The following is a 15,697-nucleotide window of genomic DNA, read 5'->3' as shown; positions in this document are numbered from 1 at the left end:
CTCTCCTCCTGTCCCGGCGCCATGGCAACGGAGCAGAAGAATAGTTTGTCTTCCATCAGCTGTTTGTGTAGTGACTCCCCTCCTTTTGCTTGTCTTTTTTCCTTTTGTCGAGCCTCACATCATCACCATGACAAGACTCCTCTTAGTTATATTATTATTGTGAATAAGCTTGATGTCAACCCCGTTCTCCGTGGGCTGAGGTTTGATGCCCAAACAATAATAAATAATGGAACAGTTATCTAGAAGCCGTATGAAAATGAAAACTGTGAAAACCAATGAATTGTCCCATTGCTTCAGAGCAGCTCATATAGCTTTCATATCTTTTTCAGGTTAAATGTATGTGAGCGTGCCCTCATTGAAGAGGCGAGGGCCATCACAGGAACATCTGCTCCATCTAATTAGGATGCTTCCCACATGGAATCCTATCAACTATTCATCATCTAGAGGAGTGAAGGAAAGAGGGCGACAGAGAGACAATAGGCTTTGTGGTTGAGCATACCTGAAAGGTACCCACCTGTTTTCACTAGGAAACTTTTCTTCCTTCTTCTGGCACCCTCCTCGACCAATGAGCGGACAGAATGCTAATCAGAGAATCCATGCAAGAGCTTTGTTTATAGACATAGCTTATTACAGTGGAGTAAGTAAGTAATAAATAATCGCTGCTTTGTCTTAGACTATGGGCTGTTATCAGACAAGCCGAGGGCTGTCAAATGATTAGAAAAAAGTCAGATTAATCACATATAAAAAATGTATTAATCATGATTAATCACGGTTTACAAATGAACTGATTATGTAAGCCGAGTGAAAAAGATAGCACACAAATCTAAAAATCTATTTCTCTAACACTAGTTTCTTGAATAGTAGCAGAACATTTGAATCACAATTTAAACCGTGTTATTATGAGCAAGACATCACATAATTTACAGTAAATGTACTTGTTTTCAGTGTATTTTCCAGCATACTTAAATGTAGCAAATTGTACATCAGAATTAAGAGTTACAAAGTGAGTGATAAGAATATCTACTTCATGTTTTCTTTATCTTCCTGTTTATTTACACGGACCCGTCCGACTCCTCCACTGGCCTTCGTCTGCAATCATAACAGAGAGGTGTGATTGCCCTGATGCATGGGTTGATTACGCAAAAAAATTTAATGCAATTAATTAAATATTTAAATGAGTTACCGCAGTTAATGTGTTACATTTGACATCCCGATATATAACATATATAACATATTGAAATGTAAGTGGGATGCAGTATTCTTAGAGTGAAAAAGTTATTCTCCCATTTCGTGTGGAAGTGGTAAGTTTTTGGCGTCTTAAGTTTTGACTAAATTCATTTTAGGTTAACTGGTTAGATCGTTAGGTCGCTAGCTGGCAGCTGTAAACAATGACTAATGGTCGTGTAAAGGTATGTTATTTTACAAGCCTCCAATAATGTTGCAGAAATTTTTTATCGCGGCAAGGTCTGGAACCAATTAACCGCTTTAAACCAGAGACGTTTGTATAATAGAACCTTTAAGGTCCAACAACATCCCACCATGTCCAAGTGTGGCCATCATAAAACCTTTATTATTAATGTAGCTCAACTGTGCCGTAAGAAGCATTTCAGGTGTAAAATGAGTGAAGTGCTGTACTGAGGTGATTAACGTGAAGGACTGCGTGCCTTGTTTTACTGTAGTTCAATGTGTGTGTATGTGTGTGTGTGTGTATGTGCTGTAAATGTAATGTTGAGCTTCCATGGCCAGGGGCCTCTCCGTGTAAATGCATTTAGTTCCGCTGGCAGGGCTGCCGTGGCCAGATAGCACTTGGCACTGGCGCTTTCTTCAATCACGTCAAGTGCCGTTGGAATGCCCTTGCATGAGAATGAACACTTCTTGCTTTGGTTAAACACTCCTCACTCTGAACATCTTCACATCCCTGTTATTGGACATACATGACTACCACACTACATAACTTCACGTGTTTATTAGCAGCTTTTACCATTTGAATCCAAAGCAAACATGCACACAGTGAAACATTGATGGATCAATCCTCATTTTTCATCTCTTGTCAAGATTTAGCATCAATAAGACACAGAAATGATGATATAAAGTATTCTCATGTGGGACGCCACACACAACAGACCTTTGCCCCAAGGTAAAGGTAAAGGTTGTTGCAAATTCCGGTTTAAAAGCCCTACTTTTTTCTTTAACTTTGAACCCTGTGGGTGCAACAGGGCAGTGCAACTAATTTATGGCTAAATTCGAATCTTATGACATATCCTGTACTTCAGAAGTACAACCCATTGGACATTGCAGAAGGTCATTATATGTAACTGTATAACAATATAACCGTCTCACTGTATCATCTTACAAAGATCGCTAAAGTCATCACACAGCAACTTAACACTCAAAAGGTATGAGGGATATACTAACATGTACCAATGTGAGTTTAAAATGACAAAAAAATTTTTGAAAGTTTTACAAGAATGCATTGCGTATGAGCAACACATTCATTGGAGCGCTGCAGCCTCCCTCTGGTGGGCAAAGGCAGCATTACAGCGCCATCCATCCATTATCTGTGCTGCTTGTCCTCCAATTAAATGCTTTGCTCAGACAAAATTCATGAAAAAAAGAATAAAATATCTTGTTTTAAGTGTTAAGTTGCTGTGTGATGAGGGTAGTGTTCTTCGTAAGATGACACCATGAGTCAGAGCGTTATATTGAGTAATTACATCCTGAAATTTCCAATAGATGGACAAGCTTGTGTTTTTTTCACAGCTCATGATTGGCTCCTGTCAAATAAAGAGCTGACTGGTCCTCACAGACTTGTTTTTCCTTTAAATTTAGTGGGTGGGGCTGATACACCGGATTTAAGGTACTTTCTTTTGTTGCTCCAACTTAGGATATACACAAAGATGATATCCTGTCATTTGTAAATGTTGTTTGCTTTACTTGACAGCTGTCGTGTGGGAAAGTACATGCATTAAAATGATAGCAAAACACAGTGTTTCTGTGGCATTTTAAGTGCATCACAACAGCTCTCTGTTAGGCAGCAAATTTCCCTACACACACAAGTTTATTCTTGTCAGATAGTCCCATGGAAAATTTGCACTGTTGCCACGGTGATGAAGTCATAGCATCACTTCTAATTCAGTGCACTTAATGCTAGGAATAGTGATCAGTACCCAAACTCTGTACCATAACAGCACCAGTCTCAAAGTAAATGATAGTCATCAGACCAAAAAACAAAATTTGCTGGTAAATTAATATTTACTATTAATTTAGTGGTATTGAAATGAGGCAAAGATGAGGTATATTACTGCTGGTGTTAGGATTGATGATAGTTTTATACCTGCACAGACGATGGTGAGCATCTTGCTAAAACGCTCAGGGCTTGTTTGGTTGGTTTCACCTCAAAAGATGCAGACCCAGCCACCCGCAACAATGCTTGAAGGAGATGTTGCACAACTGATGTTCTTTTTTCTCAATTAATACACGACTATTGCATGTACTGTAGGTTTGATTAGCAACAACACTAGTCTAACATTGGTTTTGTTGTGATATGACAATTACTAGTGACTTCATTACTTATCATTTCATGTACACAGTGGAACCTCGGTTTGCATGTTTTTTTGGTTAGAATCGAAAATATATGCTAACATTTTGCCTCAGTATGTGACTTTTTCTGAGGGCCACACACTAAAAAAATCAAAAGGGGGCAGGGAGCCTCTTTGATATTTTTAAAAAATTGGAAAAAGAAAACATAGAATACTGATTGGTTCCAGAAGTTAATTTGAAGTCGGATTCCTTCTTTGTAAATTGAATATATATATTTATATTTTGTAGTTTACTCATCTAAATACTTTTTAAACATTATTAGATCCCCTAGACATGAAATAACACCCCTATAGCCAGTATCGTAGATGGAATTATAGTAAATAAGCCATTTAAGACAGTTTACCTTGTCGGGGAACAGACAGGAAGCAATGTCGGGGGAATTTGAGCTTGTTTTGGGCTATGGTCGCGACAGTAACCTGTGTTATTATTATCATTATTATTATTATTGTACCTATTGTGAGATAATTTCAACCTGCGATAGAAGTTGGTTTTGCTAGTCTGGGGTTTCAGTGGTGGTCTCAATTACTTACACCTCGTAATCAATGTAGTTGCTAAGTTGGTGGTCCAAATGGCTTATAATGGTTTTTTACTTCAAGCTTAATATGGGCCAAAAAATACATACAATTTGATTGAATATGCACTTATTTTTACTAATAATAGGCCATTGTCAGCCACAAAACAATGATGATATATTTATTAATGTTGGGAAAAAATAGAGTGAGGAAACAACAATGTAGTAAGGTTTTTCCTATTCTCCCTTTTTGCCCAATTTTTTCCAATTTTGTTTTTTTTTGTGTTGTGAGCCAACAAGAAACAAGCTGCGAGCCGCAAATGGCCCCTGGGGTACACTTTTGCTAGCACAACGGCGGCTACGTGTTTCTCGTACCCTTTTTGGCTCCATTTGGGGTTATAATATTGCTGTGAAAAACAATATTGAATTCAAGAAGTAACTCATGGCAAAGGCTGCATGGCGCCCGAGTGGTTAGCGCGCATACCTCACAGCGAGGAGACCCAAGCTCAATCCCACCCTTGGCCAATTCTGTGTGGAGTTTGCATGTTCTCCCCGTGCATGCATGGGTTTTTTCCGGGTACTCCGGTTTCCTCCCACATTCCAAAAAACATGCTAGGTTAATTGGCGACTCCAAATTGTCCATAGGTGTGAATGTGAGTGTGAATGGTTGTTTGTCTATATGTGTCCTGTGATTGGCTGGCCACCAGTCCAGGGTGTACCCCGCCTCTCGCCTGAAGACAGCTGGGATAGGCTCCAGTACCCCCGTGATCCTTGTGAGGATAAGCAGTAGAAAATGAATGAATGAATGAACTCATGGCAAAACAAGAAGGTGGTGTCTCGCTTCCACATTGTGTCTTGGAGAACAGTCACGTGTTCAATGAAGGTAAAAGTCACCTTAAATATTAATGTATCCCTTTCATTCATCATTGATTTTTTGATAATTGTTTTATGCATGGAAAACTATTATTCTAAAACTAAATATTTTTAGCTTTCTGGAACAAATTAATTGGATTGACATTGTTTTTTTATGGGAAAAATAGATTTGGTTAATGTTTGGGGTCCGACCTTCTGGAACAAATTAATGACACTAACCAAGGTTCCACTGTATTATTGACGTATTGAAATTACTATTTAAGGCAACATTTGTATGGTTCTTTTTTTTCACACTGGTATCAGATAATACGTAAAATGTAAGTAAACAAGATAAAGCAACACAACTGGAAAAATAACATCTTTTATGAATAAATTGTTATCTGAGTCTTTTAACTTCCAACACAAGTCATGCAGTATCCTAGCAGCAACTCAATGAGGTTTCAATTGTTGTGTTTTTACTTTACAGGTCATTGCCAGTTCCCTCAAGCCGAAGGGAAAAGAACAATATGTGCGGCTTCATATTTCACCGTGATGTATGCAGGAATATTGTATATCAACAGTGTGTGAGCTGCGGTGTTCCGATTTGTCCTCAGGTGAGCTTTTGTGCTGCAAAAAAAAAACTCCTGTCATCTTAAAGACATTTTCATCTGCAGCCACTGAAGAAATAATTTTTGTTCATTTGGAAAATCCGGAGATACGCCACAAAAATAGCTTGTGCTGGCAGTTTTTCACTAAGAATGGACATAATTGAGTTTCACCTATTCCGCCTGTGAAGCTCTGTAAAAATCATTTTATATACATGCTGTAACCATGTAGTAACAGGTACGCTCATCATAACATGTAACTTAGTATTTCTTATACTATTTAGGCCATTTTAAGCAATACTGGGTGCATTGACTTCAGTTTGCTATGGCAGACTTTGTGAAAGTCGCCGCCAACGACTATTTCGGACCAAATCAGGATCCAAAACCGTATCTTCATGAGCCTGAACATGCGGAAGATGAGCTACAGGTTTTAGAAGGCTGAGCGGGCAAGAAGAGAGGGAGAAACATTGGCCTATGTCGGAGCCATTGATGGAAAGGCTTTGTTTATCTGGCGAGGAGAGGACGCTGCTCCAAGAGACTCCATCACAACAAATGAAGAATTGTCAGCGCTAACAAACCCAGCAGAGGTGGGAAGTTTTTCCACCTACACAAAATGAACCCGGAAAAGATGACCCAGACCAGCGGGATCAGATGGACTGTCACTACGGGGTTCGTACTGGAAACCCATCCACTCTGCAGTCACGTGTTAGTAACCAGATTGTTACTAGGCATTTTTTTTCATGGCGTTTATAGGCATAGGTGAATCCCAATTCTGCTCATTCTGAGAAACTACCAGCATGAGGTGTTTACCAAGAACACATAGAAAAAGGGTTATGATGTTGGGCAAAATGTCATTAAATGCACAAGGCTTTTTCTAGCAGCACCTTTTAAAGATACAAAATACAATTGAAAAAGGAATAAGAATCTTGGTATACAATGAGATACTCAGTGACATGGCAAAAAACAAGTTGGAATCTTCACCATAACTTCATTAATTATAGCATAAAGATAATAGCAAATATGAATATACAATGGCACCGAGCACCTGCCCTATTATGTCATTCACAATTTAAACATATATGTAGTCATGAGGGGCAGAATTTTGTCTTCCAATACGGCAGTGGATAGAATAACAGTAGTGGTGCACATTTCGTCTTTGCAATAGTTGTCTGGAAAAACGACACATATATGCTGCTACCGCCCCTTTAAGACACACCGGTCTCAACTTTTACAACAGCGCAAGGCTCTATCAAACTGTATTAGCTTAGCTAATGTGCTACAATACAAGCACTGTGTCTTCCTGTGTAGTCACGTTAAATTGAGCATCCACGCGATCGATTCTTTTGGTTCGATTCATAGTGAGAGTGCGAGCATTGTTGGACTTTATTGGATTCCATGAAATTTTGCAGGCTTTATTAATTTTTAAGCTTTTGGTTTCTTTCATTTTGTCAGTCGTCTGTCGCAGTAGTCAAGTTCTATTTCACTCCTGATGTTGTACACGTAATGAGCATTTGCTTGTACAAAAATGGCTCCCTCAGTAGTTTGCTGCTTCAATTCGTTCCATCCTTTAAACCCCCCACCTTCTTGTAAAATGTTTGCAACAATTCCCAGCAGCTGCACACACGCTGATGATGAAAGAATTGAAAAGGGAGTTGGAAAGCATTTCTTCTTAATAAACTCATTCATTGGCCTCTTTGAAGTCAGCTGCCTCGGGCCTGCTGTGAGGTGGAACACAAATATGACGAGATGGATCAGTTGTCATAAGTCATAAGTTCTAGGGAAAGACAGGTGAGGGCGACTCAACGCTGCCTGGAGAAGAGGTTCCTCAGGGCGTTGTTGTAGTTCTTGTTGAAGGCGGTGTAAATGAGCGGGTTGAAGAAGGAGTTGGAGTAGCCCAGCCACAGGAAGATGCTTTTCCAGATGGGCGGAATGTCGCATGAGCAAAGTGGGACGATGAGTTCGGTGATGAAGAACGGAATCCAGCAGAGCACGAAGACGCCGATTAAGATGCCCACCATGAGCGCCGCCTTCTTTTCCTTCTGCTCACGCCATGTGTCGCCATCTGTCTGGAAGGTGACCGTGGCGTGGCGCACAGTGAACACCATCTGAGGACGCTGAGCTTCTTCCTTCACCTGCCACCATCGCACAACAAAGTCAACAATTAGCACAGCTGCTCCACAAAAGATGGATTTAGATGGATGGCTTATTTAGGGCTCTACGATTTCTGCAGAATTTCCACGGAATTGGCCAATAAAAAAAACGATAAAAACTGTGAAATGCTAAATCTTGACTGAATGAAATGCATGCCATCGGTCATCGAGATGGACAGGCCAATTTGTGCAACATCTGCAATGATGCGGACTCTGAATATGTTCATGTGGTGAAGGGAGAACTGATGCGAAAGGCAAAGTTCCTACCCGTCCTACTCTCACCTACGGTCATGAGCTTTGAGTAGTGACCGATCGCAGGTACAAGTGGAATGACTGTTCTCCGTAGGGTGGCTGGACTCTCCCTTAGAGATAAGGTGAGAAGCACCGTCATCCGGGAGAAACCAGGAGTAGAACTGCTGCCTCTTAGCATTGAGAGGAGCCAGATGGGGTGGCTTCGGCATCTGGTCAGCATGCCTGCCTGAAGAGATGTTCAGGGCACGTCCGACTGGTCGGGGAAGACCCAGGACACATTGGAGAGACTATATCTCTCAATTGGCATGGCTTCCGGATCTGCTGGGAGGAGCTGTGGGAAGTGGCTGGGAAGAGGAACCCGACCCAGATGAGTGGTAGAAGACAGATGGATGGACCACTCGATCATGGCGGACTCTAATTGCAAACACTAACCAGTCCCCTCCCAAACTAAATATGTTAAATGGCGATCTGAAACACTAGTGAAAGTTGGCATAAAAACTCATGTTGGACTGTGAATGGAAGCTAGAGTTGGAGTTAGCTTAGTTTAGCAGAGCATCCTAGTGCAGCTGTGTTTGTGTGTGGCTCAGGCTGTATGAGTGTATTTATACCCTCTTGTGTTATACCGCTTGTTATTGTAACCCAACGTTTTACGATGCCTGCTGAGTTTTGCACAAAATAAGGAGGCACTTTTACTCTTGCTCCCATCAGCACAGAACACATTTTCGATCGAGTCTAGTCTAATCTAGTCTAATCCTGCCATAAAAGATATCTCACATTAATAATGCTGACATTGCATCGGTAACTTTGTCTTCCTTAACAGTTTGTTGAGGACTTTGTTGCAATGTGTGCAGAAGATGACATCCCATGATAAAAGTTAAAAAAAGATAAACATAAAAGTCTTCTTCTGACATACTGAGCAAAAGTGGACTCATAAAAGTCCACACTGATTGCTAGTAAAATAAGTGCAAAAGGTAAAAAGATTGAAATGGTAAAAACAGGATCTGTCTGACACGCAAAAACAAAACTGAAGCAAACTAGCAGAAGCAGCTGTCAATAATCATTGAGTGACTTCCTTGTCTTTTGTCTGCTGCCAGGCACAGCTCAAGGCTGACTTTTTTTTGCTTTTGTTTGGTCTTTGCTGAGCACCGCAACTCGCATACAAAACTCGCTAAGTCGTTCTGCATGCTCCAGCTAAGCCCCCGCCTTCTCTTCAGGGCAGGAACTTCAATAAATGAAGTCACAGCTGATTAACAGAGAACATGTTCGGCCAAATTGACCACTTTTTAAAGAAACATTTCTTAACACGATGATGGCGCATCTGAGTGACTTCCAATCAAACAGAAATTTTTTACAATTGTTGTAAACTAGTCATGAACGCACCGCAGCCTGTGCCTAAACAATGTGGTTGTATCAACGTATCATTGGGTTAACTTTTCCACTACTTCTTGGGCAAAGTCCAGGGGAATTCTTAAGTGATTTCGGTAGATTTTCTTTTTGAATTTCCATTAATAACTAATTGTAATGCTGAAAGCGATGCCTACTAGTCAGTAATTGACCTTGACCTTTACATTCCTGGGGTGATGTGGAACAAAATGGGACCTAATAATGCTATGGCTGCTTCATGGATGCAGGAAGTGGCGGTGACTGTGTATACCCATGAGGATACTATGCATATTATGTTTTACACTGGACCAGTGGTTCTCAACTGGTTTGGCTGTAGGACCCATCATCATTTACCCAAATAGCGGATTTTTGTTAAACATATATTGGAAAATCCAGTATCTGTGGCAGAGTAAGAAGCGAATAGCATAGACAAGGTTGTCAGGTGTGTTCACAGACATCGGGTCATTACGGGATTTTTTTTTTAACCCAGGCATAAACCCGTGACCCACTTTTAGGTCCCGACCCACCAGTTGATGGTCACAACCCAGGATATAAACAGTACTGTTCTTATCACAATGTTCGGTCATGAATTCCATGCCAAGTGCGTAAGGAGTACGGAAAAAGTGTTACAATTAGTCTTCAACCTTTTCAGGCATGCTACCTACATGACACGCTTTACCACAGCAAATTGCAGGACAATGCAGAGGCAAATGTGCAAATGCCTGAGATGCTCAGCCACCTAGCCAAGACGGGTTGAAACCAGATTAGACCAATACAACAACAGACAGTTCATGGGAGGTCTCCTGATCATTGGAACCACCTCCACAGAAAGCAAATGAGGAGCTTGCTAGACTGTCAGTGGATTGCATCAAGCCTAACGCTGTGTGGCAGGTGTCTTTGTGTGTGTGAGTATGAAGTATGAAGGCTTTCTGATGTTTCCACAGCTCCTGTTCCAACTATGAGAGGTGTTTCTATAATAAGACCGGAGGTGAAAGTCCAGTAAAGACTGAAGCCGTTAATTGCTGCTTGAGTGATTGTCTGTTCTTCGAAGTTAAAAAGCGCCAACAGTCAGGTCTAATTCATCCTGGCAATTAGTCCTCCTTGGCCCAACAATTCCAATTTGAGGCCAAGTGATGCACACATGCATAACTGATGACTCTTTCTTTTAAGGTGTAATAAGAGTGGAAGGAGAGGACTCAGAGGCCCTCATTTCGCATTTTGTGGGAATTGAGTCACCTTTTGAAAGATTTTCCTGATTGAATCTTTGCCAGGGCTTGACGACTCAATGCAGCTTTTTAGCAAATGCTGATTGGAGCTAGAGAAGAAGCAGCAAGGTGCACAAAGGCCCTTAAAGATGCTGCCAAGCTGATATTTATATCCTTCTGCCTACGCTCATTCACAACAGGGAGGTGATGAGCAGGATATTTGTCCCTGTGCTGATTAAAGCTGAAATAGCTTCATCAGTCCAAATATGAATAACTGCATAGCAACAGAGATTTGTGGGTCAAGAGCATCAGCTATAAATCATCTAATGCAGGATTTGCAGGCAAAGCTGCTGAGGAAATGGATACAGTATGAAATATTGATCATCACCTCTGCCATAGGCGTGATGGTGTTGGTCTTGCGGGAGCCAATCCGGAACTTGGCCGCCTTGTATATCTTCCAGTAGACAAAGAGCACCACACAGAGAGGCAGATAAAAGGCTCCGAAGGTTGAGAAGATGGTGTAGGAAGGCTCCTGGCTCACCTGGCACTTCATGCCCTCGGAATATGTCTCTCCCCAGCCAAAGAGTGGTGACAGCGAAATGATGGAGGACAGCAGCCACGTGAGGGCGATCATCACGTTGGAGATCTTCTTGCGTGTCTTGAGGGTGTACTCCAGGTGTCTGGTGATGGACCAGTAGCGGTCCAGCGCAATGGCCGTCACGTTCCAGATGCTGGCCGTGCAACACAGCACGTCAAAGGAGATCCACACCTGGCATAGAACGCGGCCCAGCTTCCACAGACGTCCGTTGAGCTCGTGAACCAGGCTCAGCGGCATCACCAGCGCCGCCACCATCACGTCCGAGATGGCCATCGAGGCCACCAGGTTGTGGGGCACGCGGTGGAAAGTCCGTACTCGCAGGATGGTCACCAGCACCAGCAGGTTCCACACGAAGGTGGCCACCACCAGCATGGCCAGCAGGGTCAGCGTCAGTACACTGAAGAGGGACAAAGGCTGGTAGATGGCCCCCTCCGGAGCGCCGCTGGAGTTGCCGCTGCTGTTGGGAAACGTCGTGGCGGCCGGCAGCCAAGATGATTCCGAGGCGGAGATAGTCGAGTCATTCTGCATCTGGGGAGGTAGGGGGGTCAGAGAAGCATAGCGGCAATCTCACTTGTCACATTTTTGATCGGTGCCGCGCCAGCGTTTCAGCTGCATGTCGTGAAAAAGTTAAATACGCTTTTCCCCTCGCCGGCGGGTAAATTTAGATGATGTACGCCCGCGTGTCGCGCTCTCCGGAGGACGTTTAGCGATTTGCACACGACAGTGAAAGCCACTTGACTTCTTCGTTTGGGTTGTCAGGCGAGCTGTCTGCATCTTTCAAGTGCAATTTCAGCCGGCGGTAAAAGGCCTCTCCTGCAGCAATCTGGGACTTCCTACCCTCTCAGTGGCATCAAAGTCAGTCAAAGGATTCTATTATAACACCAGGAAGAAATGTGGAAGAATACATATTACCACTTTAACACTCCACACCATTATACTAGTATATTATTTTATAGCTATTCAAATTTGAAACACAACAGGACGTCATGGATTCCAAAATTGAAGAAAAGGAGACGTTCAAGGAGGACCTTTCTGCTAATTCCAGTCCATCATTTGACACATCACAGCATGAAGTGCTGCCTGTCATAAAGCTAATGCAGTTTTTGTGGAGGGCCTTTCATTCATACATCATGCAAAGTGTTGAGACACACGTCATTAAACATTCATTTTCATCACAGGTCATCATTTCACACCTATAAATTCTCCTGAAATGACCCCCTCTCTATCTCCTCTAATGTATTCCTGTCACCCGCCTCCATCCATCCTGCCTAGGAAAATGTTCTGTGACCTTGTCCTCTTTTGCTTTTGGCTGTATGTCGATGCTTTCATTCATTTTACATGCCAGTACTAGTTAGTTAGTCATGAGATTACGTATACACAGATGGAATAAGTCATGATGTGTAGAGCCAAGGTTCCCAAAGTGGTTCCCAGGGGTATACACCATTTGTCATAGGGGTATGGCAATTAAAAAAAAAGCAGTTACGAGTGTGCCTGAATGCCTCAAGGTGCAAGGGGAACAGAGCAGAAAGGACACAGAGCATAAAGTTGTTCATTGCTCTGTGTGCATCATATGAACAAATTTTCATGATTTCATGATTTCATGATTCATGATTGATTTCATGAACAAAGTTTCATGATTATTTTATGCATTTAGAGTGTTTTAATGTGTAGATTTCATTTATATTGGTGTTCGAATCCCCTTAAAATTCACATTTATACTGAAGGATGCCAAAATTAGGCTGGAAGAAAAGTGTGAGATTTATCACTTTTCATGTAAACGTTATCCAAATGTGACCATGTAGGACTCCAGTATTCGGAGATACATGACTTCAGGTCAAATGTCTGAGAAAAAGTTTGGGCACCACTGGTGTAGAGGACACAAATATGACAACTGTTGGCTCTACTGTTTGTGTAATTGGAGGCTCTGAATCGATATTTGTGTGTTTGTTAGCAAACAGTTCTTGGCTGCATTTCTGAATATGTTTACTATCGCAGGTGAATATTTCTTGGCAGGTTGAGGAAAAGCAACACAAACAAACCTTCATGTCGGATCGCTTACAGCGGCCAGACACTGCTGCTGTATTGATCAGTGAGTGGGCATCATCCATAATGGCCGCCGTGTAATAACAATAGCAGCTTTGTACCTGTCTGGCTGACATATGACACTGTCTCTTTGCATCAGCAACAGAAGCTACTCATAGCTCGCCTAATAGCCGTGAAATTGGAAAGCTGGTTTGGGGGGGAAGTGGGCCATCTTGCTGGTGGTATTTGCCAAAAGCAATCCTAATCTTGTAATCTGTGCGCTCAGCCTCAGCAGCCAGTTGTCTCACATGCAAATGGCGGGAGGAAGGGATGGAGACACCTTCACGTCTAACATCTAGACATGATGAGCGCATGCAGCTAAACACAACTAAGTCCTCATTAAGAGGTCTTGTAAACATTATGTCTTTGGCAAAAACGTAAACGTAACCTTAAATGTTCATTTATTTTGCCTTTAGAATTGTTTTATGTATGTAAAACAGAAAGTGTACGACCATTAAAACGGGTTTAGTGTTAACAGCTACAGAGTCAACGATGGATGACATCATAGACGGGCAACGGATGCATGCTAATAGGCTGCTAACAAGACCATTTTGGAAGTAATATACATAGTTGGACTCAAGCAGTGTATCAATAACTCCTCAAAAATTTGTAGAAAATGTACACAAACCGAGGCAAAATTGTGGAAAAAATTAGCATATGCTAACCGACACTGTACAGGGAATCCCCACACATTCCATAGATTCATGGATTTTTTTTCAACTGACATTTTTTGTTGATTTTGACTGATATTTCAAAGGTACACAGAATAATAAATAAATGGTTTCCCCCCCCTAAAAATCGAAGTAAAAACTCTACCAGAAAAAGCACAAGGCAGATCCACTCATCGCTGTGCTGGATGCTTTTTTATAGCCCCCATCGCCCCTCATTTGATTGGTTAAGATTACACTCAGCTGTGTTAAATCCTCTCACGCCTCCCCTCGCTATTTGCCACTTGTGGTGGTGGGAGGGATGGAGGCGTGGGTGCGCCAGACTGCGCCACTCATGAAAATTGCAGAGTGCATGGCCACACTTTGTTGGTGCGCCTGCGCCTGGTTTAGCCAAGCCCAGACTTCCTGGTCCCCAGGCACCTCCCCTACTTCTAGAGGACACCAAGGTGTTCCCAGGCCAGCTGTGATCCATATTCCACATAATCCATGGAGCCTTCTCCTGGCTGGGCATGCCTGGAACACTTCCCCAAGGAGGTGTCTGGGAGGAATCTGGACTAGGAATCTCTCTTAGGGTGAGTCCAGCCGCCACATGGAGGAAACTCATTTCAGCCATTTGCATCCGCAATCTCATTCTTTCGGGCACGGCCCAAAGCTCATGATCATAGGCGAGGGCAGGAAATTGAGAGCTTTGCCTTCCGGGTCAGCTCTCTCTTCACCATGGTGGTCTGGTATCGAGACTGTTTTACTGCAATGTTGCACCGATCTTTCGATCTTTTGACTTTCAACCTCGCGCTCCAACATTCCAATATTAAAAATTATTTTCCAACATCGGAGAGAACCTTTATCCAAGTCTTGCACGATAAACCACGCCATTTGATGACTCCTTACATTCGTGAGTACCTTTAAAGTCTTTGTAAGGACGGCCGTTCAATGACGTATACAGTAGCCCGGATATTTGCAACCCGATCGATGTTCATACTGCAGTTGGATGGCATACATAGTGGATTTATACCCACAGAAATAAGCAGAATAACCCATTCATCCAATAACTGATTGTGAAGAATTCTGAGTGAAACTGATTGTTGAATAAAGATTAAATGAAGTGCACTACCTAGCTGCAACCAGCAGAGGTGCTAGTGATTTCTAGTGTCTAAAGAAGACTTTTTTTTTTAATTTACAAACAATTTCATGTTTCATTGCCAAATACCCTAAAACTCAAGAACCCTTTTTGGATGATTTTCTGACATCCCATATTGGTATTAACTCCAACATTTGCATCACAGCTACTCGCAGAGCGTTTCATGTGGCACCTCTGCTCAACACAGAAGCTGTTCATCAAGCTGCCTTTACACTGATAACATTTGATCTCAGTACCTCTTTATAAGCACAAAATTGTGTTGCCGTTGTCAAAAACTTGCCATGCAACAACTTTGTCAATAATGGGAGTCCTTTGTGCACATGCACTGATGTCCGGGAGGATTCCTCGGGAGAAAACACTTGTTACACAACATTTAACTAGATATAAGAAAACACACGTGTTACACAACATGCAGATGGAACTCACCCTGTTAGCGGTGCAGCATCAAGTAGTCGTGCGGCAGAAGGAGCTCCGTGCGCGGTGTGTGTGCATCCATCGCCTCCGGGGGACTGATGGCTCCGTGTTGACGCCGGCGAACACACACACACTCTCACACACACATGCAGTGAGGATGAGGAGTGCGGCACGGCGGTCGGGAGGGAGGAAGGCTCTGATGGGGGCAAGTGAGTCCATTTCACATGATAAACACTGCG

At 42.5% G+C, this 15,697-nt stretch overlaps 1 protein-coding gene and 1 long non-coding RNA gene across 3 annotated transcripts in view; one reads left to right on the top strand and one right to left on the bottom strand.

Annotated features, from left to right (window-relative positions):
* The window catches only part of LOC131109213 (uncharacterized), a 26,701-nt gene extending 19,488 nt beyond the window's left edge, over positions 1 to 7,213 (top strand). Inside the window, exon 3 of the long non-coding RNA XR_009120708.1 lies at positions 330 to 7,213. This is a non-coding gene — a long non-coding RNA (uncharacterized LOC131109213). The remainder of the gene's footprint in view (positions 1 to 329) is intronic.
* Positions 1,849 to 15,697, bottom strand: htr5ab (5-hydroxytryptamine (serotonin) receptor 5A, genome duplicate b). 2 transcript variants are annotated; one of them, XM_058060943.1, is made up of 4 exons: positions 15,471 to 15,697; positions 11,100 to 11,684; positions 10,947 to 11,012; positions 1,849 to 7,700 (listed from the first exon to the last, which is right to left on the bottom strand). In XM_058060943.1, the coding sequence occupies exons 2-4, from the start codon at positions 11,682 to 11,684 to the stop codon at positions 7,368 to 7,370; spliced, it is 984 nt and encodes a 327-aa protein (XP_057916926.1). In that variant the 5' UTR covers positions 15,471 to 15,697; the 3' UTR covers positions 1,849 to 7,367. The 2 variants fall into 2 exon arrangements, with proteins under 2 accessions (XP_057916926.1, XP_057916925.1); XM_058060942.1 differs by having other exon boundaries at positions 10,947 to 11,684.

Source organism: Doryrhamphus excisus, chromosome 21 (assembly GCF_030265055.1).
Source record: "Doryrhamphus excisus isolate RoL2022-K1 chromosome 21, RoL_Dexc_1.0, whole genome shotgun sequence".
In the NCBI taxonomy this organism is placed as follows: Eukaryota; Metazoa; Chordata; class Actinopteri; order Syngnathiformes; family Syngnathidae; genus Doryrhamphus; species Doryrhamphus excisus.
Note: the sequence above shows the minus strand (reverse complement) of the source record. Positions and strands in the feature narration are given on the sequence as shown.